Raw genomic sequence first — 22,302 nt, forward strand, 5'->3', positions numbered from 1 at the left:
TCTCAATTTAAGGAAGAATAAAGTTTACTTCCGCTTTGGCTTTAAATAAATGTGAGAACCACTATTCGAATATTTCACTTTGGAATTTTCTTTCAATAAATATGAAAAATCTCATTTGTCGCTGCTAATTGTTAGCTGGGGGAATCTTCTTTGCTTCCTCGTTAACAAAGCGCAGAAATGCTTGTCTCCCAAGTATATAACCGGCATCTCTCGGGGTAAATTTAAGTCAAATGATGCAATTCGTAGTGTAAATATTTACCATAGAAATAGGAATTCGTTCATTAGTTTAATTGAGGCCACTGAAATGCTTTAAAATCGGTACATATATAACTTCTCCATAAGAAAAAGAATTGGATTCCGAGTTAAAGATGCCAAAATTTGGTGGGACGTTTATTGTGTAAATCTGGCAGTATTTATATATCGATATTCAATCATTGGAATGTATCTGTTTGCAAATCTGCTCCGAGTGTCAATCATTGGTTTTGTCCTGAGTTGCAAAATTAAATGGCTTACTCTCTGGATGAGTGGAGGATGATTCTCGCAACATGTGCCCTCCTTGTATGCCTCATCTGGGACATTGTACTCGATGTACTCAAGGATTACGTAAGATTTCCTGTTAATACCCTTTTTTGTGTTATATTTACCTAATGGTATATGTAGGGGGGAGGATAGCTGTAAATGCAAGGCTTCATGTCATACTGATATGATGTACTTTCTTTTTCAGTATTAATACAAAACAATATTATCAATCAAAAAATATATATAAATTCATCTTTTTCATATATGGGTTGCTCCATCATTATTAGGATTTTGAAAGAAAAAAGGATAAATCTAAACCAAAGATATAAGCCTCTATCTTGAATAATAAATCTAAGCAACTATCTAGAATATCTAATATATTAGAATGTATTATATTTTGTTATGATTAATTATTATTATTTATTAAATTCAACAACTTAATTATTTATTTTGTGAGCAAGCCTTATATTTTAAAGGTCAAAAGTTGAACAAAAGCACATTAAAAGAAAAACATTACTCTTTAGCCTTCTTAGTCGTCCATCCAATTTTCGTGTAGTTCTTGGCCATCCTACTATTCCATGTTGAGTAAAGCAGAAGGATGCTTTAAACAGAATAGAATGATGTGAACGTTCGCAATAGCTCATAATAATATTTAAGCTGCCATTCCATGCATTTTCCATGGTGTGAGACATTTATGATTGAGACAAAATAGACTGATGTGATTGTCGACAAAAGCTCATAAGTTTTTTTATTTAACCTGCCATTCCATGCATTTTCCATACCCTATGCTAAGTACAATAATTTGATGTGAGAAATCTTTAAATAGTGATGAGAACGCCGCTTAAAAAGGTTCATAATAGTCGGTAGTTCATATTAGTCCAAGTTCGTGGAAAAGACAAGCTACAGACGAGTGATATTCATTTTCGAAAAGGACTATCGAACAAACAGAATTGTATTTATGTGACATTACTTTTTGTTTATTAAATAAATTGCAAATTACAAAACAATTATCTTATAAGTTTTAATTTATTTAATAGACAACAGAAAATAAGCCATTTTGTCTACTAAGAACAAACTGCCATGTGAACACGCAGGTGGAAGACTTATTTTGTACTGCTAGTGACATATCTTCCACCGAGAACAACCTTTAATGTGAACGTGCAAGTTGCAGACTTGTATTGATTGTAGTTTGGCGTATTTAAGATGGGAAATGTTGCGAAATTTCTTCAGAAATCTTAATTTGATTTGACTGAAGACTGTTCAAGTAGACTCAAACTAAAGACTTCGCACATAAGAGGCTCCCATTTGACTCTGCCCACATACATATGATTTTGATACTGTCATCTTGCCTATATATGAAGGATTTTCCTTGTGCATGACACATCTTGAACCTGTTGTGAGTCTTGTATTCTTGATTGGTACATTAACATGTTCTTAAGGACACCCTGTTTTTCTCTGCATAACTATTTGCCCTCGCACAAGTAAAATTCCTAGCGTCCCATAGTTGTGGTGTAAATCAATAGCCCATATCCTGGCATGCAGCCTTGAGTAATCGATCTCTTCACTGTTACCAATCATTACCTCGAATTTATCTGCCAACCCAACACCTCTAATCCAATTCTAATCTGTCTGCTGAGAAACCCGGGCTATGCTACAAGGTTGCTTCCCACTCTCCTAGGTTACGTGGCTCGTCATCTGATCCAAAGCCTTCAGTCCCTTGCCCGCCGTCTTTTCTTAGTTCTCTTCAGTGAAAAATCACTTGATCTAGATTGTCTACTTCAACATTATTCTAATTGTAATTATAGACAACATTTTCGATCAATAAGGATCCAAGGAACATGGCAACCGTGGAAGAAGCGACGGTAACTCTACGCGAATATTCGCGAATGGGCAGCGAGGATCTCGTCCAAAAGCTGCTGAATGAAGGAGCCGACCCTTTTGAAGGAGACGACGATGGAAAGACGGCGCTCCACTATGCTGCCGAGTGTGAAGACGAGGACGTGGCACGCAGAATTATTGAAAGATTACTGCTCGATGAGAAAAGAGCAAGTACCAAGTGGGAGAAAGCAACGGTAAGCGATAAGTACGGAAGAAATGTGCTTCATTTTGCAGCTTTCCTTGGACGGAAAGAGCTCTGTCGTTGGCTTTTAGAGCTTGACAGAGATCTGATAAACACCGAGGATCGTGATGGGCAGAGTGCTATATTTTATGCAGTGGCTGGACCACATGACGATCCCGAGGTTGTAGATTTGTTCAGTTCAAGAGAAAAAGCTGGGAGTCAAGTTTTTGTGAAAGATTTCATCCAAACAACTCTTTTGCACGTGGCTGCTGCGAGAGGAAACCAAAAAATGGTGGGAAAGCTGCTTTCAGAGATTCCAGAAGAAGAAGAGCGTCAGATCTATGTTGAGGCACCAAATGTACATGGTCAAACAGCGCTGCATTTAGCAGCAAGTGGAGGTCACAAAGCAATTGTTAAAACGCTTCTCGAAAATGGAGCCGATCCGTTTGGAGAACGTGACTATGACGGCAGAACAGCTCTGCAATTTGCGGCTAAAGCAGAAGGTGAACACGCCGTGGAAATTGCTAAGCTATGTTTGAAATTCTGTAGATCGGATGCGCAGAGAAGCTTCCTTTTGTCTGCCTCTGTAGATGGAATTGGTTTACGCTTCAATCCTGAGCTTGAAGAATATGTTCGTCATGAAATAAGTAAAATACAGAAAGCATTAGGCCAGGAGAATTCGCTAAGAGTAGCGGCAAAGTTGGGCGATGTAGATACGACACTAGAGCTCATCACCAAGGGCGCAAATATTGCTCTCCTTCACGATAGGGAATGGAGGGACACTCTCTCAACAGAAGAAAAGAATAATGTCTACAACGGTATGTATGCTTATAACCTTTCCTTTTGCTTCTTTTCGCAATTGAAAAATATAATTCAGAGGATTGTTGAACTAGGGGATAGACATAGCGGCTCTGGATGATAATCTTAGTAGGTGTATTTCTTTCTAGTCCTGTTATTATCCAGTTTAATAATAGAAAACGCACACAAATTCAGTGGTAAAACTTCTAAATATTTTTCATTATAATATTGGGCACGATGAAGTCCCTTTACCATAGGTCTGCTGCATTATTTTTTGAATCCTTTTGTGGGTACTGAGAAATTTCAAAGTCTAGTGTGGCTATCGCAATTAAATAAGGGAATGTGCAGCTGTGAATAAACTTACTTTCTTTTTTCTTTAAATTGCAGTCTTTTGGCGTATTGACTTTTTTGATGGTGTTGAAGTAGAAGCGGATAAACCGGCTCTGCAGGATACTCTTGGTAGGTGCATTTATCTCGACTCACGTAATTATCAGCAAGATAAACACGAATTCATAGGGAATATTTCTTAACATTTTCTGTTTTAACATTGGGCAGGACGAATTCCTTTTGCCATTGGTCTGGCTGCATTGTTTTCGAATCCTTTAGTGCAATCTCCAATTAATGTGGGAATCTTGGGAGAATGGGGAATGGGCAAGTCTAGTGTTATGCTTCAGGTCATCCGGCTTCCAAAATATCTTAGCACGTTTGCCATAAATTATTAGAATGTTTGCCACACATTATTAGACCTGGTATTGATCCGAATAGTTGTGTTTTCAGACAGAGATCATCCTTCTGAAGACAGCCGCAAGGCTAGCATTCACAAATTCGTATCAAGAAAATGACATCACTGGAGTACGCAAATCCAAATTATCGAAAATTGGGAAAGCCAGGCGGACGGAAATAGCAAATGGATTAGACACGTTACGTACCGAAAGGTGGGCTAGGCGTAGTATTCTTCTCAACATTGTTGACTATATGGAACGAATAATGATCTCCATAACAGAGGTAGACACGCACACCTTACATTCACAGACTACATATTGCTATTGAATTTTGGAATGGGAATGCAGTCTGAATTTGACATGGTAGTTTTTCTGGTGATATTCTTATGAGAGAGAATATAATAATTAATTTTTATTGTATTTAGGTGATGTTCATAGAGGTGAAGCATTAATCTTTTGGAAAGGTCACTCATCTCCATTTAAACAGTGATTAACAATAGAGTTCCTCCATGATTAAGTTCACCTATCTTGTCAATATTTCAAGTTAGACCTACATATGGTAGTTGTAAAATAACTACCTAGAATAAAAGAGTGAGAAAAATAAATTTCATTGTCATCTATACTAAAATTTAGTGTTCAACTTGCAAAAATAAAATTGAACTACTTTCATTTCATAGCAATATCCAAACTATTTTTGTTAAATAATATTTTCCTTTTTCATAATCCATCTTAAATTAAAATTTCTCTTTTCTTATCTTGTATATGAAAGTTTTGTTCTTTCAAATAAAACTCTTTTTCCTTCCCTAAAAAATCAATAATGATACCTTTACATGTGCACAATCCATCATAATAATAGAAATTAAAAAAATTAATTAACAATATTTATATTTTAATATTTCTTTCTGTTTTAATATTTGGAATATATTATAATTTTTTCATTTACATCAAGAAATGCTAGTATTGATATTTTTTATTGTCTCCTCCAATTACTCTAAATATGCTTTAGAAATAAGAAATATTGAGAAGTGAAAGTTTAAATATCTCATTTTTTAAATAAAAAATTTTTTATGGAGGTCAGCTTTTTTTGCCTAACGTCTTTGGTTAAGAACCAAGGACTAAGGGGTATAATTTCTCTTTTAATATTATGAAGTTTTACAAAATCTTATTAAGAAATTTTTTTGATCGTTTGTTTTTTGAAAAATATTATTAATAGTCATTTGACCATATTATTACTACGGGATTATTTATTCTTTTACTTGTCTCATATAAATATTAATTTGGAATGAAGTGGGGAAGAAAACAAAAGTTCAAAAATAGAAACAAACAGTTCAGGTGAATAATATGCATGTTAAAAAAAATGTTTTAACTTTGACTACATCGTGTTTATATGAATATTTTTCCAATCCACACAGAACACTGCCCACAAGGACCAAGTGCTAAAGTAGTTAACATAACAAAAACTAAAACTTAAGACATAAGGAGAACTAATTCTAGGAATATTTGATAGTATGTTGTATAAGAATATTGGTTGCATTTTAATGAATTGATTCAATTTAAATTAAATTGTTTGGTCTTTCACATCAACAACTGCTAGCATTGAGATTTTATTTTGTCTCTGTGACACATTCTAAATATATTTTTAGAGAGAAATAAGAACTATTAATAAGTAAAATTTGAATCTGTCATAGTTTCTCTTTTAATATTATGGAGACTTACAAAATCTTATTAAGAATATTTTTTGGATCAGTTCTTATTGAAAAATATTATGAATAGTCTTTCAACCATATTATTACTACTGAACTATTTATTCCTTTGCTTGTTTCATATTTTAAAAAAAAATGGAATGAATTGGCGAAGTCAAAAAGCATTTCGAGACAGATACCAGGAGCGCAGGTAAATAAAATGCATGATGTAATCAATATGTTTTAACTTTCACCATACAGTATTTATATATGAATATATTTCTAATGCTTAAACATCACACATTCCAACAATAAAAAGATTAAATAGTCAAAATGTGACGTTTAAGGGTGGCCTCTTCATGAGAGAAGGCTTCTGCCAGCTTTTATTGTGGGTTAGAACATGGATCGAAGATTTCATTATATTATTCTGTTATTTTCCATTCCATTTGATATTAATTAATGATATAGGAACATTAGGTGCAATGAAAATGAATTGATTCAAGTCAATTTAAAATAGTTTGGTCTTTGAATCAAGCTTTCTCCAATGATAACCCTACATTGACGGTGATTCCATTGTACGGAATGTGACAAGTACCTGATCTTCGCTTTCGCAGGTTTAATTCATTTTTAAGAAGCCCATATCATCCCAGATATCATCAAATTCTGAAATCCATCGCTATTATGGACAAGCGTGATATGGTAAGAAAGATTGATAATAATAATATAATTATATAGTCGTCAATGTTTTTGACCCCTTCCTGTAGTCCAACTCATCCACACAAATGGGTTGTCTCCATTTTGATGACTATATATTATTTTTGATTTTATACTTTAAAAAAAAGTTTGATATGGCAGTAAAAAAAAATGTTTAGGTAGATATTGTGATGTATTTCTGTATTTCACAATTGAACTTGTGAATTCCTCAATAAATGATCAACTTCGACTTCATTTTATATGCAATTTTTAACTTACTAATTCATTTTTTTTAATAGCGATATACAGTTTGAAGGCGAAGGAAACCTGTTGGAGAGGGAAACACCTTCTATTTTAACTATAAAATATAATGCATGGCATTATAGGAATGAAACACAGGCGTGGGCGGGTCTTGCAATAGAAATCACAAAAGAATTGGAAGCTGTGATTGTAAGGAAGCAAAGGTGCACAGAATCGCTTCCTACGCTAATCTTTGAGAGGACGATTATGCAAATCAGAGTAACTATTGCAAAGATCTCAAGAGCATAATAACATAATCAAAATAACAAAGAACACACAACACAGTGATTACCATGGAGAAACCCTTCTAGGAGAAAAACCCCACCCTCCAAAACTCGCACAATGTATTATCAAACCAAGATGATTACAATACACTTGCAATGCAAGTTCTTACAGGAGCGCATCACCACAACTCGAACTTGGAGAGACTCCTTCTAGCACCAGTCTTGCAAACTAAACTCAATTACACAAACACCTCCCCAAGCCCTCCTTTTATAGTGATTTTACAACTTGGAAACCACTTATGGTTTTACAAAACCATGGGCAAAACTACCATGCCACATGTTACCCATTTTTGACATTTACATTTCCAATATGAAAAAACAACCAGGTTCAAAATAGTAATCCCGTCCACAATTTTGTCTCTTAGTCTAGACCCCCATAAAAGTCACAAAATGAGTCATCAAAGCTCTAAAAATAGCCTACCTATATTCTACTAAGGACAAGACTCATTTAACAACTCACTAACCACTTTCCAATGCATAAACAAGTGGAAAATTTCCACAAACAAATTCTGAAATTTTCCAAGAAAGGATTGCAAGGTTGAGACACATGTTTCTCAACATTCTCCCACTTGTCGAAACCTTGCAAGAGTCAGGGGATCCGAAATATCATGGACTTAATTGCTAGGGGCCGAGAGGTCCATAAAATCTGAACACCATCTGAATTTTTCTGTGCTCACGGGCTTAGTTAATTCATCAGCAACATTCAACAAGGTCTCTACCTTTTCTAGCTTCACCTTGCCATCCTTGATCATATCTCTCACAAAATGATATTGTACATCAATGTGCTTGGTCCTCGCATGAAAGGTCGGGTTCTTCGCTAGGCAAATTGCACTCTGGCTGTCAATATAAATTGTCATTGCACCCTGTTCGAACTCTATATCTGAACACAATCTCTTTAGCCAGATGGCTTCTTTGCAGGCATGAGTAGCTGCCATATACTCTGCCTCAGTAGTGGACAAAGCGACCACAGCCTGTCGCTTACTCATCCAACTGATTGCACCACCAAATAATATAAACACATATGCACTGGTGGATCTTCTTCTATCAACATCACCAGCCCAGTCTGAATCCACATAGCCTCGAATATCCAAGGAATGCTCACTTCCTGTTCCATGAAAACATATTGAGTACTCTGAGGTACCCCACAAGTATCTGAAAACTCTTTTTACTGCATCCCAATGTGCTCTTCCTGGATTAGACATATAACGGGAAAGTAGTCCCACTGCTTGGGCAATATCTGGTCTTGTACAAACCATAGCATACATCAAACTTCCAACAGCACTCTGATATGGTACTCGACTCATCTCTTCCATCTCCAATGGGGATGTAGGACACTGTGAGCTAGAAAGCTTTGTTCCCATAGTAACCGAAACACTCAATGGTCTTGAATCTTGCATATTGAATCTTTTCAAAATAGTACCAACATACTTACTTTGGCCTAGCCAAAGCTTTCTGTTCCATCTATCTCTTATAATCTCCATTCCCATGCTTAGCTGCACCAAGATCTTTCATTTCAAACTTTATTGAGAGTTGAGATTTTAACTCTGCAATCAAACCTTTTCCTTTGCCAATAAACAACATGTCATCGACATACAAGGCAATAACCAGAAAACCATCACCATCAGATTTGAAATATATACAATGATCAGATTTAGATCGCACAAATCCCAAACTCAACACATATGTATCAAACTTCTGGTACCACATCCTAGGACTCTGTTTTAAACCATGCAAGGATTTCTTCAATTTACAAACCAAATGACTTTTACCTTTCACCACATAGTGCTCTGGCTATGACATGTAAATTTCTTCCTCCAAATCTCCATTAAGGAAAGCAATTTTCACATCCATTTGCTCGATCTCTAGGTCATAAGCTACTGCAATAGAAAGCAAAAGTCTAATCGATGTCATTTTGGCTACTGGAGAAAAAATCTCACCATAATCTACTCCCTCAACCTGAGAGTAACCTTTTGCAACCAAACGTGCTTTATACTTCTCAATGCTTCCATTTGAACCCATCTTCTTTTTGAACACCCATTTACAACCAATAGGCTTCCGTCCTTCAGGCAATGGTACAAGGTCCCACATTCGATTCCTCTTAAGAGTTGCCATTTCTTCATCCATGGCTATTTTCCAGGACTCTGAATCATTCATACCAAGAGCCTCTTCTACAGATCTCGCTTCATCAATGTTAGCATTCAATGCAAATATGCACCTCCAATCATCAGGAGAATACCCATACCTTTTAGGTGGTTTCCTTTGTCTAGTAGATCTTCGAACAAGATCTGGTTCAGGTTCAGGAGGTTCAGGTTCATGATTAGGTTCTTCCTCTTCCTCTGATGATTCAGAACTCGTAGAGCTCTCTTCAAAATCTTGTCTTTCTAAGGGCCTTGATTCAACTTTCTCAGGTGTAGCAGGAAGTTGAATAACATCTTTCTTTTCTTTAATTTGTTCTGGTTGCACTGTAACAGAAGAAGGCTTAGTTTCTCTAAAAATAACACTTCTGGAATAAAATACCTTTTGTGCAACACGATCTCAAAGCTTGTATCCTTTCACACCATAACTATATCCGATGAAGATACATTTGACAGCTTTGTTGTCCAATTTTGTTCGCTTCTCCTTTGGCACATGAGCATATGCCTCACAACCAAACACTCTCAGATGTCTAGTGAAGGCTTGTGGCCCGACCACGCTTCCATTGACATCTTATCAACAAGAGCTGATGTAGGAGACCTGTTTATCAGGTAGCAGGCAGTGGTTATAGCTTCAGCCCAGAACTTTTGTTCTAGTCCAGCACCACTCAGCATACTCCTAGCCTTCTCCATCAAGGTCGTGTTCATTCTTTCTGCAACTCCATTTTGTTGTGGAGAATACGGAGTTATCTTCTCTCTTTTAATACCACAATCTTTACAAAATGTGTCAAAAATATTGGAGCAAAATTCACCACCATTATCAGTTCTCAAGCATTTTATTTTCTTTTCAGTCTACAATTCAACCATTGCTTTAAATTCTTTCAAATGACTGAAAACTTCAGCTTTACTCCTAAGGAAATAAACCCATGTTCTTCTACTAAAATAATCAATGAAAGAAACATAATAAACTGATCTACCAATAGAAGGAACATCAACTGGACCAAATACATCCGAATGAATTAGATTCAAAATACATGAAGACTTATGAGAACTCGAGTAAAACTGAATGTGGTTTTGTTTACCATAGATGCAATGCTCACAAAAAATCAAACTCAAGATTACAGTCATTCAACCCATCAACATGGTTCTTATTTTTCAAGGTCCGTAGGCCCTTCTCACCTATGTGGCCAAGTCTCTGGTGCCATAACATAGTCTTCTCTGCAAGCAACTTTGATTCGGTAGACAGAGCACCCTTGGGTACCCAAAAACCACAACCATCTCTTGAAAGAGAAACTCTCTCCTTCTCCAACTGTATCGTGAGAATGCTCGAAATAACAGAATACAAAGTGATAGCAGAACTCAGAATAAATCTACTGATCGCAGGCCACTTCGAGGGGGTAACCTCCTTTGAGCAAGCTCAATACAATAAATTCGTCCGTGCCCATCAAGGGCCTCAACCTATTCTTATATACTGGGTACGATCTAGAAAAGTAATACTACCTATGCATGTGGGATAATAAAATAAACTCACGGGACGACTTACAAAGCATATGCGTCCAACAACTCTACTCTAACAAAATAAACAGAAGGAACACACAGGTTCCTAACATCCCCTCTCCCTTAGAAAAAAGCTTTGTCCTCAAAGCTTAAGGTGTGGAAATTGTTGTTGAATCTGAAGAAGGGGTTCCCAGGTAGCATCCTCTGGTTGCATGCCATGCCACTGAATCAAGACCTCAGAGATGGAGCGAGAGCGAAGCTGGCGAGTGCGCTGGTCAATGATTGCCACCGGCTCCAGGATAATGGATCCTTCCGTATCCATTTCAGGGAGAGTAGTTTGTGCTCTGACAGTGGTACCCAGAACTTTCTTTAGACAAGAAACATGAAAAACTGGATGAATGCGGGAAGAAGGAGGAAGTTCCAGTTTATAAGCAACTGAACCAATCTTCTGCAGAACCTGATAAGGCCCATAAAATTTTGGGGCCAGCTTATGACGCCCTTTCAGCTTTAGGGAGGATTGTTTGTATGGCTGTAGACGAAGAAAAACCATATCCCCAACTTGAAATGAGCGCTCAGAACGGTGTTGATCTGCTTGCTGTTTCATCCGATTACGGGCCATGTGAAGATTATCCTGTAAGGTATGAAGAATCTGATCCCTGCTGCGGAGAACTATGTCAACTGCCTGGACTGGTGAGCTGTTGGGAGTGTAGGGAAGGAGCACTGGAGGTGCCTGACCATAGACTGCTTCATATGGAGTCATTTTAGAGGCAGTGTGGTAAGAGGTATTGTACCACCATTCAGCTAAAGGGAGCCACTTGGCCCACTGATGTTGCTGTTCGGAAGTGAAGCAACGAAGATAAGTTTCCAAGCATTTATTGACAATTTCCGTTTGACCATCAGTTTGTGGGTGATAGCCCGAACTCATCTTCAGTTTGGTGCCAGTTTTCTGAAACAGTTCAGTCCAAAAATGACTGGTAAAAGTTGCATCACGATCAGAGACAATGGAAGAAGGGAGTCCATGAAGACGAAATATCTGGTCCATGAAGATTTGTGCAACAGAGGAGGCAGTATAGGGGTGGCTGAGGGCACAAAAATGACTATATTTCGAGAGACGATCAACCACAACCAAGATCACTGTCTTGCCACCGGATTTAGGAAGCCCTTCAATGAAATCCATAGAAATATTAGTCCAAATCCGTGTAGGGATGGGCAATGGTTCGAGCAAGCCAGGAAGGAGGGTCGTTTCACCCTTGTGGCGTTGGCAAGTATCACATTCAGCCACCATCTGTTGAATCGTCTGTTTCATTCCTTTCCAAAAGAAGTTTCTCCTTGCTCGCTCATAAGTTTTGAGGAAGCCTGAGTGCCCTGCTGAAGGAGAAGCATGGAGTTCATAAAAAATAGCCTGATGTAGAGCTGGGTTCTGAGGAAGCACTAGCCGACCCTTGTATCGAAGAGAAGCACCATCCCAAGAGTAATGTGGTATAGCAGAAGGATTATTGGCTAGCTGGTGAATGATTTGAGATAAAGAAGAGTCACTGTCATAGCCCTGCTGAACAGACGCTAACCAATTGGGAATGGGCTTAGAAATAGCGGAAAGGGAAGCTTGATTATCAAATGTGCGAGAAAGAGCATCTGCCACAATATTCTCCTTACCCTTCTTGTAGGTGATCTCATAATCATACCCCATGAGTTTGCTGACCCATTTCTGTTGTGTAGGAGAGGATACCCGTTGTTCCAGGAAGTATTTCAGACTTTGGTGATCGGTTCTGATGCAAAAATGACTCCCTAAGAGGTATGGCCGCCACTTCTGTACAGCATGCAAAATAGCCATCATTTCTTTTTCATAAGTAGAGAGGGCTAGATTCTTACCAGAGAGGGCTTTGCTAGTGAACGCAATAGGATGGTCATCTTGCAGGAGAACAACACCCAATCCATTGCCGCAAGCATCACTCTCAATAGTGAAGGGTTTGGAAAAATCTGGCATCGCTAGAACAGGTGTACTGCACATAGCCTGTTTCAGTTGTTCAAATGCAGTCTCAGCAACAGGGGTCCAGGAGAAGGCATCCTTTTTTAACAGAGCTGTCAATGGTGCTGCAATTTTCCCGTAATCTTTGACAAACTTGCGGTAGTAGCCAGTCAACCCCAAAAAACCTCGAAGGCTCTTGAGAGTTTTAGGATGCGGCCAAGTTTTCATGGCATCTATTTTTGTAGGATCCACCCGCACTCCATGGTGTGCAACAATATGCCCGAGATACTCCACTTCCTCCTGGCCAAACACACATTTAGATAGTTTTGCACAGAGTTGATGATCAGAGAGAAGTTGCAAGACAAGCTCCAGAGGATGGAGATGCTCAGCCCAAGTTTTGCTATATATGAGGATATCATCAAAGAAGACCAGAATGAATTTCCGGAGGTATGGTCGAAATATGTTATTCATCACTGCCTGAAATGTTGAAGGAGCATTCGTGAGGCCAAAGGGCATGACTAAAAATTCATAGTGACCATCATGTGTGCGGAAGGCAGTTTTAGGTATATCCTCCTCATTAACCCGAATTTGATGATACCCAGAACGAAGATCTAACTTGGAGAAAAAATGAGCCCCATGAAGTTCATCAAGAAGTTCATCAACAACTGGAATGGGAAACTTGTCCTTTATAGTGAGATGATTAAGTGCTCGGAAATCAATGCAGAGTCGCCATGACCCATCTTTTTTGCGAACAAGCAGAACTGGAGAAGAAAAGGAACTGGTACTAGGGCGAATAATATCTTGCTTCAGTAAGTCACGGACAAGTATCTCGATTTCGGTCTTCTGATGAAATGGGTAGCGGTAGGGCCTGATGTTGGGCGGAACACTGCCAGGAAGGAGCTGAATACGGTGGTCCTCTGGACGAGAAGGAGGTAATCCCACAGGTTCAGCAAATATACCAGAATACTTGTCCAAAATGTGTTGGAGATCGGCAGGAGTGCTAGAGACTGCTGATGGCTGCATCTGAATGGAATGGAGCTGAGCGATGACACCATGTGAATTCTTCTTAAGAAGTTTTTCCATACGGTGTGAACTGATGATGCTGAGAGACCCTGGTTGTAAGCCTTTCAAAGTGTGTTGGTGCCCCGCGGCTGAAAACTGCATCCAAAGTTCAGCAAAATCCCAGAGAATGGGGCCAAGAGTGCGTAACCATTGGGCACCCAAAACCACATCACAGCCACCTAAGGGTAAGGCAAACATGTCAGAGCGCATGTTATAATCTCCAATAGAGAGACGCACATTGCGACATTTCCCTTTACAAGGTAAAGTGCCCCCATTGGCAATCATGACTTCAAAGCTAGAGCAGGGATGGATAAAGCAATCAGCCTGTTTGGCTATTCGTGGATCAATGAAATTATGAGTGCTACCAGAATCAATGAGTATAGTAAGAGGGATCTTCTTGAAGAAACCCTGGACCCGCATGGTTTGTGGAGTAGTGACTCCTGCCAAAGCATGGACAGATATCTCTGGTGGAGCTTCTGGGGAAGGAGGTTCAGGCTGGTGAGGCTCAACCTCAGCATCCACTGTTTCCTGAGCATCTACATATTCTTCCAGTTCCGGTGGAGAATCCACATCCAAGAGATAGAGCTTTTGCTGAACACATCTATGGCCCCAAGACCATTTCTCATCACAATTATAACAAAGCCCTTTGTCTCGCCTAACTCGCATCTCTGTTTCCGACAAGTGCTTGATCGGAGTAGTTCTGGGAGCTGGTATGACTGGAGGGTTGTGAGAACCTGTATTTCTGAATGGAACAAAATTAGATCTGGAGCGTTGTAGAGCACTAATCTTGTCTTCCGCTAACTTAGCCAACCCAAGGGCTTCCATCATTGTAGTAGGTCGAAACATTTTGACTTCTGAGCGAAGTGCATCCTTCAGACCACTGACAAAACAACTACGGAAGAATTCATCAGACAAGCCCTCTGTGTGATTAGCTAATTTTTCAAACTCTGTCTGGTATTCTCTTACAGTGCCTGTTTGACGCAGTTTAGTGAGTGCTCCTATGAAATCATCAAAGGAACTAGGGCCAAAGCGCTCCAAAATGAGGGTGCACAATTCGCTCCACGTTGGGCCTACATTAGCCTTGATGTACCAACGGAACCATTGAAGAGCTTCATGTTCCAAATGAAAAGATGCAAGGGAGACTTTGTGGTTATCCAAAGTATTATGCAAGCTGAAATACTGCTCTGCCCTATAGATCCATCCAGTCGGATCAGAACCATCGAAGCGTGGAAAATCAAGCTTTGGTCCACGGAAATTGCCAGAAGAGGACCCAGTATCTCCTGAATGGTTTCGGCTCATGGCTGACTGCTGAAAGTTAAGACCCAGAATTTTGTCATCCAGATCTTGAAGTCTGGTTTTGAGGGATGCAATTTCCTCTTCCATGATTTTTGCTCCTGTACGCGTAACAACCATAAAACAAGGTTTTTTTTTTTTTTTTTTTTTTTTTTTTTTTTTTTTTTTTTTTGAAATGGGTAGAAGATGAGAAACAAAAACTTTTTTAGTTACGGCAAACTTGGATTTGGGTAAAACTCATATAGGAAATGGGTGTTCGACGGGTGGTGGGAGACTATCTGGGGACAAGGGAAAAAGAAAAATGAGGGTTTCAAGGGTAGGGAGGCGAAATGAGGCGAACAGTCCAAGGGGGATAAGGGAGCAAAATGAGGAATTGAATCTTGTGGCTCAGTTTGGTGGCGATTGGATGAGAGGTGAAAAAGATAGGGCAAACCCTAAAATTAGATAAATGAGGGATTTAGGGCTTTGATATGTAAAATTTGGGGTTGGGTCGCCAAGGAAGGAAGTATGCGAAATGATATTGCAGACGTTCTGCGGAAGTATGAGCAGAAACAGAAAGCAAACAAGGAAGCTATGACTAAAAAACAGAAAAATTTTTACTCTTTTTTTTTTTTTTTTTTTTTTTTCTGAACAGTCGACTTAGAAAAATTCACTCACAGACAGAACAACTGAAAAGAGTTATTGCAATAACAAGAGATATTAGAAGTGAGAGGAACCTGAAGGCCACGACAGAAAAAAATTTGATGTAATTTCCACCCAGCGAGCCCAAGAGAGTGCTCTGATACCAGATGAGAAGAACCTCCTTATAGCAATATCGTGAGAATGCTCGAAATAACAGAATACAAAGTGATAGCAGAACTCAGAATAAATCTACTGATCGCAGGCCACTTCGAGGGGGTAACCTCCTTTGAGCAAGCTCAATACAATAAATTCGTCCGTGCCCATCAAGGGCCTCAACCTATTCTTATATACTGGGTACGATCTAGAAAAGTAATACTACCTATGCATGTGGGATAATAAAATAAACTCACGGGACGACTTACAAAGCATATGCGTCCAACAACTCTACTCTAACAAAATAAACAGAAGGAACACACAGGTTCCTAACATCTCTTGAAAGAGAAACTCTCTCCTTCTCCAACTGAGTAGTCTTTTTCACAATCTTATCAGAAGTACTATTGCACTCGACTGTGCATGCATCAAGTTGGTACAATGTACCCAATCTACTTCCTCTTGCTATTACCATAGTGCCTCTCACCATTTTTACACTTGCTTCAGAAAACTATACATGCACACCCGCATCTATTAGCTTACTAACAAATAACAAATTCCTTGCTAGTCCAGGGATATGCAAGACACCATCAAATCTTCTAATTCTACCATCAAAAAATTTCACACGAATACTTCCACGACCAACAATATCAAGTACTGAATTATCACCCAAATACACCTTACCACCATCAAAATTTTCATACTTACTAAACCAGTTCCTATTAGGAGTCATGTGGAAAGACACACCCGAATCTATTAACCATGCATTTTCACGTGCATGAGTGGCCAAGGCTGCAATGAAAGAATCTCCATCTTCCTTCTCGGACTTAGAATCAGAATCTTGCTTCTTCTTCTTCTTCTTTTTCTTGTCCTCTTTGTAGTCCTTTGGAAGTGTCCAGGTTTGCCGCAATTCCAACAGATTGCCTTGGAGTTACTAGGGGATTTTGATCTCCCCTTATTTTTGGACTTAGAATGGCCATGCTGCTTTTCATTCTTGCCTCTTTCTTTTGGTCTTCCATGAACACTCAAAGCCTCTTTGGCATTCAGAGAGACCTTCCTTCTCATCTCCTCAGAAAGTAGAGAACCAACAACGTCCTCCATCTTCAAGACAACTGAAGTGCTCCCTATAGCCATCACAAGACTATCCCATGAGTCTGGCAACGAACATAACAAGATTTGACACCTTTCTTCTTCATCCATTGGCACCCCTACTGAGGTCAACTGAGTCACCAACATATTAAACCTTTCCAGATGCTCAAAAATTTGTCCACCTTCTTCCATTCTTAAGGAATACAACTTCTTCCTCAAGAAAATCTTATTCACAAGTGATTTCGCTTGATAGATCTCACTAAGCTTTTTCCAAAGCTTCTTCGTGGTAGGTTCTTCATGGACATTAATCAGAATCGAGTCAGCAAGACACAATCTGATGAGACCTTTAGCTTTTCTATCAGTCACATCATATTGTGTGGCTAAAGTCGGATTTGTGGGCCTCAGCTTGTTCTCATCAATTGCATCCCATAGATCCCGATCAATCAACAGATCTTCCATCTTCAGCTTCCACATCTCAAAGTTTGTGCCAAAAAAAATTTCAACATCAATTCTCCCTGACATGCTTGCCATCTTTTCAATCCTACAACACAGAAATGAAATGTTCTGCACAAGCTCCCACTCAAACCTTTATTAGCTCAAAAAACCCTGTACCCAACAAATAGAACCAAAACTGGCCAAGCTCTGATACCACTTGTAAGGAAGCAAAGGTGCGCGAAATCGCTTCCTACGCTAATCTTTGAGAGGACGATTATGCAAATCAAATTATTTATTGCAAAGATCTCAAGAAATGCATAATAACATAATCAAAATAACAAAGAACACACAACACAGTGATTACCATGGGGAAACCCTTCCAGGAGAAAGACCCCACCCTCCAAAACTCGCACAATATATTATCAAACCAAGATGATTACAATACACTTGCAATGCAAGTTCTTACAGGAGCGCATCACCACAACTCGAACTTGGAGAGACTCCTTCTAGCACCAGTCTTGCAAACTAAACTCAATTACACATACACCTCCCCAAACCCTCCTTTTATAGTGATTTTACAACCTGGAAACCACTTATGGTTTTACAAAACCATGGGCAAAACTACCATGCCACATGTTACCCATTTTTGACATTTACATTTCCAATATGGAAAAACAACCAGGTTAAAAATAGTAATCCCGTCCACAATTTTGTCTCTTAGTGTAAACCCCCATAAAAGTCACAAAATGAGTCATCAAGGCTCTAAAAATAGCCTACCTATATTCTACTAAGGACAAGACTCATTTAACAACTCACTAACCACTTTCCAATGCATAAACAAGTGGAAAACTTCCACAAACAAATTCTGGAATTTTTTAAGAAAGGATTGCAAAGTTGAGACGCATGTTTCTCAACAGTGAAGTGATGACCGTGCGGCACAAGCTAAAGACTAGCTGGATGTATAATTGGACAAGTCGCAGAAACAGCATTTGTCTAAAAGTGATCTTTCCATTCCTTCTCGCATTAGTGGTGTCCATCTTTCTCAGTATTCTTGTATGGTTGGTGCTTGGCACAGCCCACAACAAATACATAAAGAAACTTAAATACGCAGGGCTACCAGCATCGATTATTGTCGCTGTTTGGGGTTTGGGAAAGTCTGTTGTCTCTTTTGTTAAACCAATTAGCTCTCAAATCGAGAGCTATATTTGTCTGCCAGACCATAGCCAGAACCTTGGTTATCATAACAAGGTTATTTCTGATATCAAGTTTTTGATCAAAGAACTCTCATATAAACGCTCCTGGTAGTGGGAGGTGTTTGCTTTTATATGGTGCTGCATTACATTTAATTGGGATGAGAACTATGTTCCGGAAACAAAGATTCCAAAAATGCCCCCTGCTTCCAGCAATAACCTGAGAATAATCGTTTTCGTGGATGATCTCGATCGTTGTGAAGAAAATGTAATTCTGCAGGTATTATCTTAGAAAACACATCTATTTATTCTTGTTATAATTATCAAATTTTGAAAGTTTCTTTACTACTTTTAATTTTAACTGGCAGATATTATCAGCAGTGCATCTGGTTCTGGCTACTTGCGAGATCAACGTCATTATGAGCATGGAAAAGAACATAATCCAAAGGGTAATTATAAAAAAGTACGGGAGCGCGAATAACTTAGATTATAAGTTCAATGAGGAGTTAGCAAACAAATATTTAAGGAAGATAATTCAGCTGCCGCTCCACCTAGCGGACCCTAGTGACAAAGACTCCAGTGACTTTTTGGAGAGGCAGCTAGGTAAGTGGGATAAAAGATAAGGACCAACCGATGCAGTAGCAGAAACAGAAACAGAAAAACACATTAAAAAAGTCAATTTGAAGTTCCAAATCGGAACCTCAATTCCAGAGAAACGTCAACTAGGTGATTATCTGTCTCGATACAAATGGGATTTTGCACCACTTTATAACTGTACTATGTAGTGACGACTTTAATATGGCTGTTAACTTCAGAATGTTGCTTCCCTCGAACAGATATGACCCAACAAGGATCGGATCTAGAACAAGTGGGACAGCAAGAAACAACTAACGAACCAGGTTAATATATAATTCCAATCTCCCAGAGCATTTTAAGTGATGATCTGTGCAATATACAATCACATAAATCACAATGATCCGTTTTGATTCCAAACCTTTGTTAGCAGAAGGTTCTGGAGTTGAAGAAGCGATGATTGAGATAGATGAGACTGTCGACATTAGTGAACAAGCAATCGAAATGGATGAAGAAGGTGCAGCTTTTATGTTTAATATTTTCTATGATATTCCTAATACTGGTTACTTATAATTTTCCATGTTATAACATATATATGAACTATATTTTAATTTATATCTACATAGTCATGTCTATTACGATTAAACGTCTTTGCATGTTCAATTTTTTTAATCATCAATCTTTTGAATCATATTATATGATTCCTTTTTCTTATGTTATTTTAACATTCTGATGATAGATCAGATCATATAATATGATTCAAAAATGTTAGATAATAACTTTTTTAACCGAACCATAATGAACATTCATGTGCAGTATCAAAGTCAGGTAATTTTGACATCTTTCATTTTTATAAACTACACTATAAATAACAAATAGACTAATAAATTTCTTCTGCCAGACGTAAAAGATCTATAATAACAGCTTGACGTTTGTTCCAGGTGATCAACAACAAGGAGAAATCAGAGAAGGCAGAATACGAAATCCAGTGTATGATTTATACTTCAAAATAATGAGTAAAGTGCTCAGTGCTAAGTATAGCCCTGGAGAAAGGAATGCTATTCGCTTCTTTTATTGTAAATCAAAACGCAGTAAAAAGCTTCCACGAGAGTGGAAATGTCTGATGGCATACCATCGGCTAGCGTATTATATTTGTCTCTAAGCCCCGACGTTGACCCAGTTGATGGATGGCGGGGTCAACTTATTGCATGGATTTTCGTGTGCTGGGAATGGAGTGACCTCATAGCAACTCTCATACAAGTAAGATAGCATCACAATTTCTTTTCAATCCTACCTCATTAGCGTTCAATTTATTTCCCTATAAGGCACACACTTTTACTTCTATAACCGAAAACAAAAGTTCTAATTTGGATGCACTGATGCAGAAATGGAACAAGCTTGAGGTTTTGAGAAATTGGAAAGCTGAAGAGGGGCCTTCTCTGAGAGAGATTGTTGAGTATTATATTGATGAGAGGTGGCCAGCTGAGAAGAAGAGAGGCACCAAAAGGGAATATGATACCACTGACACCCTGAGCAACTTGCCAGGTAAAAAGGAGGATGATAAAGGGGGAGATGATCTAAAACAGATTTTGAAGTAGATGAGGGAAGATCTAACAAAAGTTCAGGAGGAGACGAGGAACATGATGAAACTGATGGAGAAAGTTTTCCTAGTGGAAGAAGCCAAGAAAGGAGAAAGCTCTTCGCAACAGGGCACAATGGTTAAGGAGAATCAGTCAATAATCATCAAGAAATATTTCATTGGGGAAGACGAGGAGGAACGAGAAAGTTCACAACAACGGTACATGACTGATGAGGAGGAGCGAGAAGAGTGGAAAAAGTTGAGACAAACATTGCGCTTGTTCAACGTCTCAATGGATGGCATTCAAGCCTTCAAGAGATTTATGTTTAACTGCGGGCCTCGATATCTTCCATGGCCCTTGCCCAAATAAGCCTAAACCTCAGCAAATATTCGTATATACAATTATGAATTAAGGCAGGCACTCATCCTGTGGATTGCGGTCATTTCAAAATACATTATTCTCTCTGTAATTGAACTATCTATGAATTCTCAAATGAAACGAAATGGCTTGCTCAAATAATTGTTTGCGTCACCAATAGTGTAGATTAGATTAAGAGACATCAATAGTGATTTGAAGTTGACAACAAAGAGGTCAGTGGATACGCGTTAATAAAGTAATAATAAGATCAATGATCTATTGTTGTTATATTAAAACGTAGTCAAAATAGATGACTAGTCCAACAGAACAAACCAGTGGCAGAGCAACTCCCACCTCATCAACAAAACACTACCCAATCAACTGTTAGATGTTAAATTAATTATCCCACTAGCTTGGTCGGCACAGACCAGAGAACTCTCAGAAACACACATGCAACATGTGCAGCGGCCTACCACCGTCCATAGCCACCTACAGCCCACCATGTTGACTACACATTAATAAGACTACAATCCAGAAATATCTGTACATTTATTATTATTTGGCTATAAATATAATGAGCTGGGCCTGTGATCAGCAGAGCTCATTTTGGGTTTCTCATATTTCTATAACTTCTCCTTCCTCTGGTTTCGTCTGTGTTGCTGATTTTTTTCATCAACATCCATTTTTAACATTAAAATTTAACAGCACCAAAAATCCATTTGATCGCAATTCAACTATCTAACCATAAGCACTTAAAATATTGTTTTAGTCATAAAGCCATAATTTTAGTTTTTTTTTAATTAATAAAATCAACGATTTTTAGTACAATTAATGAAGACTATTTCTAGATGCAGTAATTTTTTTTTGTTGATATTGTTGTTTTGTATTTTAAAGAATAATAATTTTTTTAGTTCAAGAAAGAAATTAAGATAAGTATTTTGTATATGATTTATTTTTTAATGAGTTTACAGAATTTTGATTAAATAAGAGTTTGATTCTATATAGGTAAAGGTAAAGGAAGTGAATTAAATGAAATATGAGATTAGAAAGATGAAAAGTAAAGAAGTAAATCTCACTCAACAATTAAAAAGTAAGATATTTTTGGAGTAATCAATTTCATTCAATTTGCTTGAAGAGAACCACATTTATTCTTAGAATCTACATCCTTTACATCAATTGAAAATGTTTGTTTTAAAAAATGATAATTTCTCCCACTTGTATGAAAATAAACAAGTTTGCTGGAGTTAAAATGAGAGCTGTAAATATAGAATGAATTTGTTACTTCAATTGAGTACAACTT

The 22,302-nt window shown here is 38.2% G+C and overlaps 2 protein-coding genes across 3 annotated transcripts; both read left to right on the forward strand.

Moving 5' to 3' along the window:
* The first annotated feature begins 292 nt into the window (after positions 1-292).
* LOC149564306 (uncharacterized) lies at positions 293-6,576 on the forward strand. The gene is made up of 7 exons (XM_089824133.1): positions 293-603; positions 1,614-3,396; positions 3,764-3,835; positions 3,932-4,050; positions 4,154-4,381; positions 5,956-5,991; positions 6,395-6,576. The coding sequence occupies exons 2-7, from the start codon at positions 2,358-2,360 to the stop codon at positions 6,398-6,400; spliced, it is 1,500 nt and encodes a 499-aa protein (XP_089680259.1). The 5' UTR covers positions 293-603; positions 1,614-2,357; the 3' UTR covers positions 6,401-6,576.
* A 10,286-nt stretch (positions 6,577-16,862) lies between these two features.
* Positions 16,863-21,164, forward strand: LOC149564307 (uncharacterized). Of its 2 annotated transcripts, none has more exons than XM_089824135.1 (6): positions 16,863-18,772; positions 18,861-19,218; positions 19,308-19,391; positions 19,499-19,582; positions 20,007-20,325; positions 20,451-21,164. In XM_089824135.1, exons 3-5 carry the CDS (start codon positions 19,331-19,333, stop codon positions 20,225-20,227), a joined length of 366 nt encoding a protein of 121 aa, XP_089680261.1. In that variant the 5' UTR covers positions 16,863-18,772; positions 18,861-19,218; positions 19,308-19,330; the 3' UTR covers positions 20,228-20,325; positions 20,451-21,164. The 2 variants fall into 2 exon arrangements, with proteins under 2 accessions (XP_089680261.1, XP_089680260.1); XM_089824134.1 differs by having other exon boundaries at positions 16,865-18,772; positions 19,329-19,391.
* The last annotated feature ends 1,138 nt before the right edge of the window (positions 21,165-22,302 follow it).

Source organism: Cupressus sempervirens, chromosome 4 (genome assembly GCF_028749045.1).
Source record: "Cupressus sempervirens isolate cs-2001-9-10 chromosome 4, ASM2874904v1, whole genome shotgun sequence".
NCBI classification, from domain to species: domain Eukaryota; kingdom Viridiplantae; phylum Streptophyta; class Pinopsida; order Cupressales; family Cupressaceae; genus Cupressus; species Cupressus sempervirens.